Source organism: Pseudophryne corroboree, chromosome 11 (assembly GCF_028390025.1).
Source record: "Pseudophryne corroboree isolate aPseCor3 chromosome 11, aPseCor3.hap2, whole genome shotgun sequence".
NCBI lineage: Eukaryota > Metazoa > Chordata > Amphibia > Anura > Myobatrachidae > Pseudophryne > Pseudophryne corroboree.
The window spans coordinates 305,737,995-305,746,430 of NC_086454.1; the positions used below are offsets into that span (position 1 = coordinate 305,737,995).

At 45.8% G+C, this 8,436-nt stretch overlaps 1 protein-coding gene across 1 annotated transcript; it reads left to right on the forward strand.

The window, feature by feature from the left end:
* The first annotated feature begins 289 nt into the window (after window positions 1-289).
* On the forward strand, window positions 290-8,104 carry NDUFA6 (NADH:ubiquinone oxidoreductase subunit A6). Its single transcript, XM_063945568.1, has 3 exons — window positions 290-496; window positions 4,964-5,079; window positions 7,913-8,104. The coding sequence occupies exons 1-3, from the start codon at window positions 358-360 to the stop codon at window positions 8,042-8,044; spliced, it is 387 nt and encodes a 128-aa protein (XP_063801638.1). The 5' UTR covers window positions 290-357; the 3' UTR covers window positions 8,045-8,104.
* The last annotated feature ends 332 nt before the right edge of the window (window positions 8,105-8,436 follow it).

The following is an 8,436-nucleotide window of genomic DNA, read 5'->3' on the forward strand; positions in this document are numbered from 1 at the left end:
TGGACTTTCCGCCTATGTATGATTGCCTGCACCTGTGGAAAACAGGGTAATGGATGGGAAAGGTGATTCACCACAGGTGCCAGCAATCATACGGACATAAGTGAGAAGTCCAGGAGCAAAACATTGTATCCCTCCTGGAGAGGGTCATTCCCTTCAGCCCCTCCGATATAGAACCAACCATGTTGGGAGGTATGCAGTTGCTGTGGCACTACAAGTCCCAGCATGCCCCTGCCCAGCACACACAGTGATGAATTGATGTCAGTGTGCGTGTGTGACAGGGGGCGGGCGCTTCTCGCGTCGTCACTTCTGGTGTGTGAGCCTCCGGGGGCCGGCCGGGTAGAGACGGATCGGGGGAAGATGGCGGCGTCCTCTGCCACCACAGCCGCTGCCCGGACAGTCGGCGCCGTGAAGCCGCTTCTCAGCCGGGACATGGGAGAGGCCAAGCGCAGGGTGCGGGAGCTGTACCGGGCCTGGTACCGGGAGGTGCCCAATACAGGTGCGGGGCCGCCGCGTCCTTCTACCGCTGACCTTCACCTGAGGAGTCGTAACACACACACTCTCACTCTCTCAGGGGGTTACGCACACACTCACACTCTGAGGGGTAACACACACACACTCTGAGAGGGTAACACACAGTAGGGTAATAAACACGCTGAGGGGGTAACACCCAGCATGAAACACACTTTAGGGTAACACACTGATGTGTAACACACATTATAATGAGGGGTAACACACACACTGAGGGGTATCACACAGCCAGTGTCACACTGAGGGGTAACAGTGAGTAATAAGGGGTAATAACAGGGTAACACTGATACTCCTTTTCCACCAAAATGCCGGATGATGTGGATTTCTACACACTGTTACAAGCTGCGTCTCAGCAGCTTGTAGCCCTGTTCATATCGCAGATTGTGGGTCTTCCTTTTGCCAGCGCATGGCGATTATATTATTTCCAAATGCCGGGGGTCCAGCTCTCTATACTATTAGCACTGACCCAGGTCATACTGTTCACAGCGCGGACTACCTGGATCAGTGCCAGGTTTGACCCTTGTAGCTACTATGGCTGGATTCCCAGGTAACACAACCCGAGGAGACCCTTTTCCACCAAACTTGGACCCGAGTTTGTGTTTGGTGGAAAAGGTGTATGGGGGTAAATAAATATTTAGAGCAACACACTGAGGGTTGTATGTGGTTAGTGGTACACAATGTGGCTTTGCGGTGATAATTTGGCAAGTTGTGTAGCATTGCTTAGCTTCTGGTGTCTCCCAATGTAGTGCAGTATCCTCGTTCCCCGATGAACTTCCCAAAATCCTTCGGTGAGACTTATCGGTAATCCTGCACTGTGCGCTAATATAGTGCATGCGACAGCAGAAGTGCCCACACAGGCATACTTAACTGAGACACTTGTGTCCACACTGGGTATGCGTGAGCATATAAGGTTGTGCATGCCCAGCAATACTTCAACTTTCATTAGTACTGAGCATGTGCAAAACATAAAGTGCGCACGTTGCACTTTTACTTCTCAGCCCCGCACATCGCGGACTGTGCTGGTGACATTGGGGCAGATGTATTAAGCCTAGATAAGGGGAAGGTGATAATGCACCAGCCAATCAGCTCCTAACTGTCAATTTACATATTGGAGCTGATTGGTGCATTATCACCTTCCCCTTATCACGGCTTTATCACTTCTCCAGGCTTAATACATCTGCCCCACTGTTACAGAGACCCCCATAATGCTGGAACCTCCCTGTCATAGGGGTATATGCAATTGCGGTCGAACTCCATCTGGAATTCGACCGTTTTTAAATTCGACAGTCAGACACCCTCCCGCCGGGACCCAAATTCGACATATTCAATAAAAAACGGATTCGCCAGTCCCGCTGTCGAAAAACGGACCAATTGACGATAGTGTGCGTCCTGGATTCGACTTCATGGACGGCACAAAAGTGTAAAAAAAAATCCTGAAAAAAAATGCGTGGGGTCCCCCCTCCTAAGCATAACCAGCCTCGGGCTCTTTGAGCCGGTCCTGGTTGTAAAAATACGGGGGGGGGGAATGACAGGGGATCCCCCGTATTTTTACAACCAGCACCGGGCTCTGCGTCCGGTCCTGGTGCCAAAAATACGGGGGACAAAAAACGTAGGGGTCCCCCGTATTTTTAACACCAGCACCGGGCTCCACTAGTCCGAGAGATAATGCCACAGCCGGGGGACACTTTTATATCGGTCCCTGCGGCCGTAGCATTAAATCGCTAACTAGTCACCCCTGGCCGGGGTACCCTGGAGGAGTGGGGACCCCTTAAATCAAGGGGTCCCCCCCTCCAGCCACCCAAGGGCCAGGGGTGAAGCCCGAGGCTGTTCCCCCACCCCCATCCAAGGGCTGCAGATGGGAGGCCAAGTGACAAAAATAAATAAAGAATATTGTGTTTTGTAGCAGAACTACAAGTCCCAGCAAGCCTCCCCCGCAAGCTGGTACTTGGAGAACCACAAGTACCAGCATGTGGGGGGAAACGGGCCTGCTGGTACCTGTAGTTCTACTGCAAAAAAAATACCCAAATAAAAACAGTACATGCACAAAAAATACCCAAATAAAAACAGTACATGCACACCATGAGAGTAAAACTTTATTACATACATGCACACCGACACACACATACTTACCTATGTTCACACGCCGACTCGGTCCCCTTCACCAGTAGAATCCATGGGGTACCTGTAAATAAAATTATACTCACAAAAATCCAGTGTAGATCTGTCCTCTTCTTGTTTGTAATCCACGTACTTGGCAAAATAATAAAACGCCAAACCCGGACCACGCACTGAAAGGGGTCCCATGTTTACACATTGGACCCCTTTCCCCGACTGCTGAGACCCCCCGTGACTCCTGTCACAGAGGGTCCCTTCTGCCAATCAGGGAGCGCCATGTCGTGGCACTCTCCTGATTGGCTGTGCGCGTCTGAGCTGTCAGACGGCGCATAGCACTATGCTGCTCCATTATATTCAATGGTGGGAACTTTGTGGTCAGCGGTGAGGTTTTTACTCAGGATTTTTTACACATTCCCACCCCTTCCCACTGAAAAACAAGCTCTGATCGCTCCATATTATTTTAGTCAGTAAAAAAAATATATATACTTTTAAATACAGGTTGAGTATCCCATATCCAAATATTCCGAAATACGGACTTTTTTGAGTGAGAGTGAGATAGTGAAACCTTTGTTTTTTGATGGCTCAATGTACACAAACTTTGTTTAATACACAGAGTTATTAAAAATATTGTATTAAATGACCTTCAGGCTGTGTGTATAAGGTGTATATGAAACATAAATGAATTGTGTGAATATAGACACACTTTGTTTAATGCACAAAGTTATAAAAAATATTGGTTAAAATGACCTTCAGGCTGTATGTATAAGGTGTATATGTAACATAAATGCATTCTGTGCTTAGATTTAGGTCCCATCACCATGATATCTCATTATAGTATGCAATTATTCCAAACTACGGAAAAATCCCATATCCAAAATACCTCTGGTCCCGAGCATTTTGGATAAGGAATACTCAACCTGTATATAAATAATACTTGTGGCTCCTAATAGACAAACCAAGTACATAATCCCTTCTAATATAAATAGATATGCTATTAGCAATAAAAAAAAACACAAAAAAAGTGTTTTTAAAAAATTTTATTAGATCCCGCCAGCAAAATGAGGCGGACTGAAATTGACGAAATGGCTGGCGAAAAGCACTGTTGTCGAATCGACATTCTTCAATTGAATATACTTTTGTTGAAAAGCCGCATTTTTACCATTGCAGACATGTCGAATTTGACAACTGTCGAATTGTAAAAAGTCGAATTTGAAACGGCCGTTTTTTTGTCGAAAAGTACTGTATTGCATTGTCGAATCATCATTTTTTTTGTTTCGAAAATTCCCCCATTTTTCGTCATTTGAGGCAATTCGACCGCAATTGCATATACTCCATAATGTCTGTTCAGCACGGTGCACAATTTCCTAGGGAAATGGGGCCCTGCAAAACAGGAAGGATGATGAAGAGCGGCTCCTTGCAGACCCATGTCCGGAATGACTGGGGCGGGAAACCTGCTCTGTACTGGTGAGAACCTATGTACTGTGATCTACATGTAGCTTATTTCAGTTTAGTTCTGAAATCCAGTACTTTCACTACCATTCATTCTGCAAGTGCCAGTATGCTCTGGCTGGCCTGGGTATACCTGAACTTTGTCGTTCTAGAAGAAGAGCTTGTACTTAATTTATATTAAAAATAGTCTCATTTATATCTGTTATTACTTTTATTACTTAGAACGTTCTGATATTGGATAGGACACTATGGATAAATAATCTGCGTATTGCAAAGTATTTTGGGTTAATGCATATATTCCAACACCGTGCACAATAACCAATTAATTGTTAGATATCAGTAATTATGTTTGACCCTTAGACTTTAATTAAACATGTGAATACGATTGTGTTCTTATATTGTAACTGGAAATGACATTGAAAATGCTAGAATGTGTTTGTAAGATGGTCTAAAGCTGGGTACACTCTGGAGTGACTTGTCCCCCTGACACGCCCCTGTGCCGACTGAGCAACTGATTAGGTAAGCAAGCTATGCACACTTACCAGTCGGCCGATTGATGTCTGTCCAGCCGTCACAACTGGGTGGGCATTTGAGTTTGCCTGGCCAACTGTGACGTTGTTTCCTGCAGCCAGTGTACGGGCGGTTGGCAGGTCACCCGTATATAGTCATAAGTGCTGATATACCTGGCATCAGCTGTGCTGCACGGCCGATGCGACATGTTTGTGAACTACGTCATTCACAGATATGAGGTGTACATACCCAGCCAATCCTAAAACAATAGAACAGGAGATATCGTCCAGTGTGTACCCAGATTTATTATGGACAGGAAGTAGACTTGCCGTGTGTGATCTCTTTGATTTGTGTCTTGCAGTTCATGTGTTTCAGCTGGATATCACCGTGAAGCAGGGACGGGACAAGGTGAGAGAGATGTTCCAGAAAAATTTACATGTCACAGACCCAAGAGTCATCGATCTCCTTGTCATTAAGGTAAATAATACATCCCATACACCTCTGCTCCTGTTTTTACTTTCAAAGCATACATCATAATGTGCAGTCTGTGGGGCTGATGCAGAGGTGGAAAGAATTTGTATAATCGCCCAAATACAAGGTCTTACGCATCTCGACATGGGACCGCATCACTGAAACACCTGGTTTGCTGCAAGACATCAGTGCGCACCTAGAACTGCCCTATACTAGATGCAAAGAATACGCCTCCAAACAGGCTTACTTGCATTTACATCCTGTCTGCATACCCCCACATTTGTTTGGCCACGCCCTCTCTGAATGTGATCGCCCCATTACACCCAGGCTCCACCTCTTCAGTGGTAAGTGTAGATGAAGGGTTTGACTTCAGCCTGTAACCTCCATGTATAGTTTGGGCTTTTGGAGGCTTTGGGGACATGAGCACCACTGTGCTCTGTACATGGGGGGTCATTCCGAGTTGTTCGCTCGCAAGCTGCTTTTAGCAGCTTTGCACACGCTAAGCCGCCGCCTACTGGGAGTGAATCTTAGCTTATCAAAATTGCGAACGAAAGATTAGCAGAATTGCGAATAGACACTTCTTAGTAGTTTCTGAGTAGCTCCAGACTTACTCGGCATCTGCGATCAGTTCAGTCAGTTTCGTTCCTTTTTTGACGTCACAAACACTCCCAGCGTTCGCCCAGACACTCCCCCGTTTCTCCAGCCACTCCCGCGGTTTTCCCAGAAACGGTAGCGTTTTTTCGCACACACCCATAAAACGGCCAGTTTCCGCCCAGAAACACCCACTTCCTGTCAATCACATTACGATCACCAGAACGAAGAAAAAACCTCGTAATGCCGTGAGTAAAATACCTAACTGCATAGCTAATTTACTTGGCGCAGTCGCACTGCGGACATTGCGCATGCGCATTAGCGACTAATTGCTCCGTTGCAAGAAAAAAATAACGAGCGAACAACTCGGAATGACCCCCATTATGCAGAAAGGTGCTGTTATTTTTATGTGCACCAGGAACATCTAGGTTATTTGTGGGTATGTGTAAAATTCATGGGGAGGTGAAATGTCGTAGCTTACCCTCTTTCCAGATCAGGTAAAGGGTTAAAGGCGTATGACTCGCACAACTTGTTTTGCCGCTTTAAAGCCCGCTGCAGTAACCACCAGATATTGTCAGCTATGAAAAGCCGCAGCTTGGAAAATAAACCACTGAGCCCTCATTTTAGATACGGAATGCTCCCCTTCCATTGTGATCTCTGCAAGGTGGATGAGACTGATAATGTTTGCTCACAAAGATATTTTTGGTGAAACGTTTCTTCTTACCACGTCTTATATGGGACATGGAGGCCCAAACTTAATAAGGGGGTTTGATGTCATTTGGGGCAGCATGCCTGAAAGCTGCTACATTGCATTTATCTTGCCTTTCCATACACTGCTCTGACATTCAGAGCAGAGTCAGATGTAAGAGAAAAATACGCCTGTTCGGTGGAGTGTCTCTTGCCCCATGCATAGGCCATGTGCAAGCTCGCACTGATGAGTAGTGGGGAACCAAGTATACAGCTTGTGTCGCCTATTACTATTATTGCAGTTTATTTATAAGGCGCTACAAGTGTTTCACAGCGCCGTACACACAACACACATTAGAACAATACGGTATACAGAAATTAACATCACAGAAATTAAAACAGAGCACAGGCAACAATTAGCACCACAGTTCAGTACACACTACAACTGTCAGGAAGCAAAGAAGTAATCAGCGCACTACTGGGGGCGGGCAGCCATTGGAAGAGATAAACAGTCACGCGCAGGAGGAAATGCAGGTATAGACAGTCACTGAGTATAGGAGAGAGCTGTAATTGAAGTGCAAGAGAAGAGGGCCCTGCTCCAAGGAGCTTACAATCTAGGGGAAGAGGGAGACAGACAGGTGACATGAGGTACAAACAGACGGGGGGGGGGGGGGGGGGGGGGGTTGCAAATCCCACCCCTAAATTTCCCTTCAGCACACTAAAAATTTCCTGTAACCATACCTGAACATATCTGGTAATAGAAATTAAGAGAATTGGTCACACATATTTGCAAATGCATGTTTAAGCTGCTGAGCCACTTCACGGCTTCTCTGATATCAGCAGTGCTAACACTACATAATAGCAGTGCCCACATAGGGCCATGTAATTTGTCACAGTAGGCCTCATGATAAAGGCTATTACTAAAACACATCCAGACAGAGAGCTAACTTACTTGCAAACATGTGTGACTAATTCTCTGTATTTCTATTACCAGATAGGTTCAGGTATGACATGAGGTACAAGCAAGAGGAAGGTGGCCTGGTGTCAGCGAGGCAGAGATGGCCAAGGCATGAGGATGGGAAAGCTGTCTCAAGACTGGGTTATGCGGAAGGGTAGGCTTTGATGAACAAGTGAGTTTCCAGTGCCTGTTGGAAACTTTTCATGATCGGGGAGAGTAATAAGGCAAGGGAGCTTGTTCCAGTGGCGAAGGGCAGCGCGGGCAAAACCTTGGATTCGCACATGGGATGTAGTGACCATGGTAGACGAGAGGCGACTGTCATTGGCCGAACGGCCTACAGTCATGCATATGCGTGACTATATGTTGCATGTATAATTAGAGCAACATATGACCACTTTACTTTCAACTCTTCATTAGCTCCTTAATGTAGGCCTGAAAATATTTAAGTGGATGAGGGAGGGGATCTGTCCGCCGAGATTGAGTGTTCCCTGGTGAAGATGACGTTTCTCACCACTGTATGTAGTGCAGATATTCTTCAGCCTATTTCGATAGCACTGGTGTGCATTCATTTTAGTTGTGCATCTCATTATTATTTTCTTTTAGGGGAAGATGGATCTAGAGGAGACCATAAAGGTCTGGAAACAACGGACACACCTTATGCGCTACTTCCATGAAACCGAATATGCGACCCCTACTGATTTCCTTTCTAAATTCTATGCCGGACAAGACCTTTAAGTTTCTTATTGCTCAATTCATGTATAAATATTGTCAATAAAAATGTATGGAGTGAATATACCACTAGGTTGTTTAATTTCAGGGGCGTCTGATTGCATTGCTCGTACATATATACAGGTGACTTGCTTGTGGGATATATCTCCTGGAAAGAAGGGGGTGTCTAAAATAAATAACATCCCATCATTCCATGAAATGAATGAGGGTGGGGTAACATTAAATAACCATACAGTGACAATTAGAGAGCTACTCTCTGCTCGCACATGTGGAAAGAAGTCATGTTTGGGGCCCTCTCACCTCCGTCCCCCCTACCCTTGGTACCCCCTCTGGTGGCTGATTCATGGCACCACAGCTCTCATATAATCTACTTATACCCATTTCAAACTGACAAAAAT

Bases quoted from the DNA above. Each gene is read 5' to 3' on its own strand.
- NDUFA6 (XM_063945568.1), top strand. From the start codon at position 358: ATGGCGGCGTCCTCTGCCACCACAGCCGCTGCCCGGACAGTCGGCGCC. The intron at 497-4,963 runs GTGCGGGGCCGC...TGTGTCTTGCAG, and splicing joins CCGGGAGGTGCCCAATACAG to TTCATGTGTTTCAGCTGGAT. The intron at 5,080-7,912 runs GTAAATAATACA...ATTTTCTTTTAG, and splicing joins TCGATCTCCTTGTCATTAAG to GGGAAGATGGATCTAGAGGA.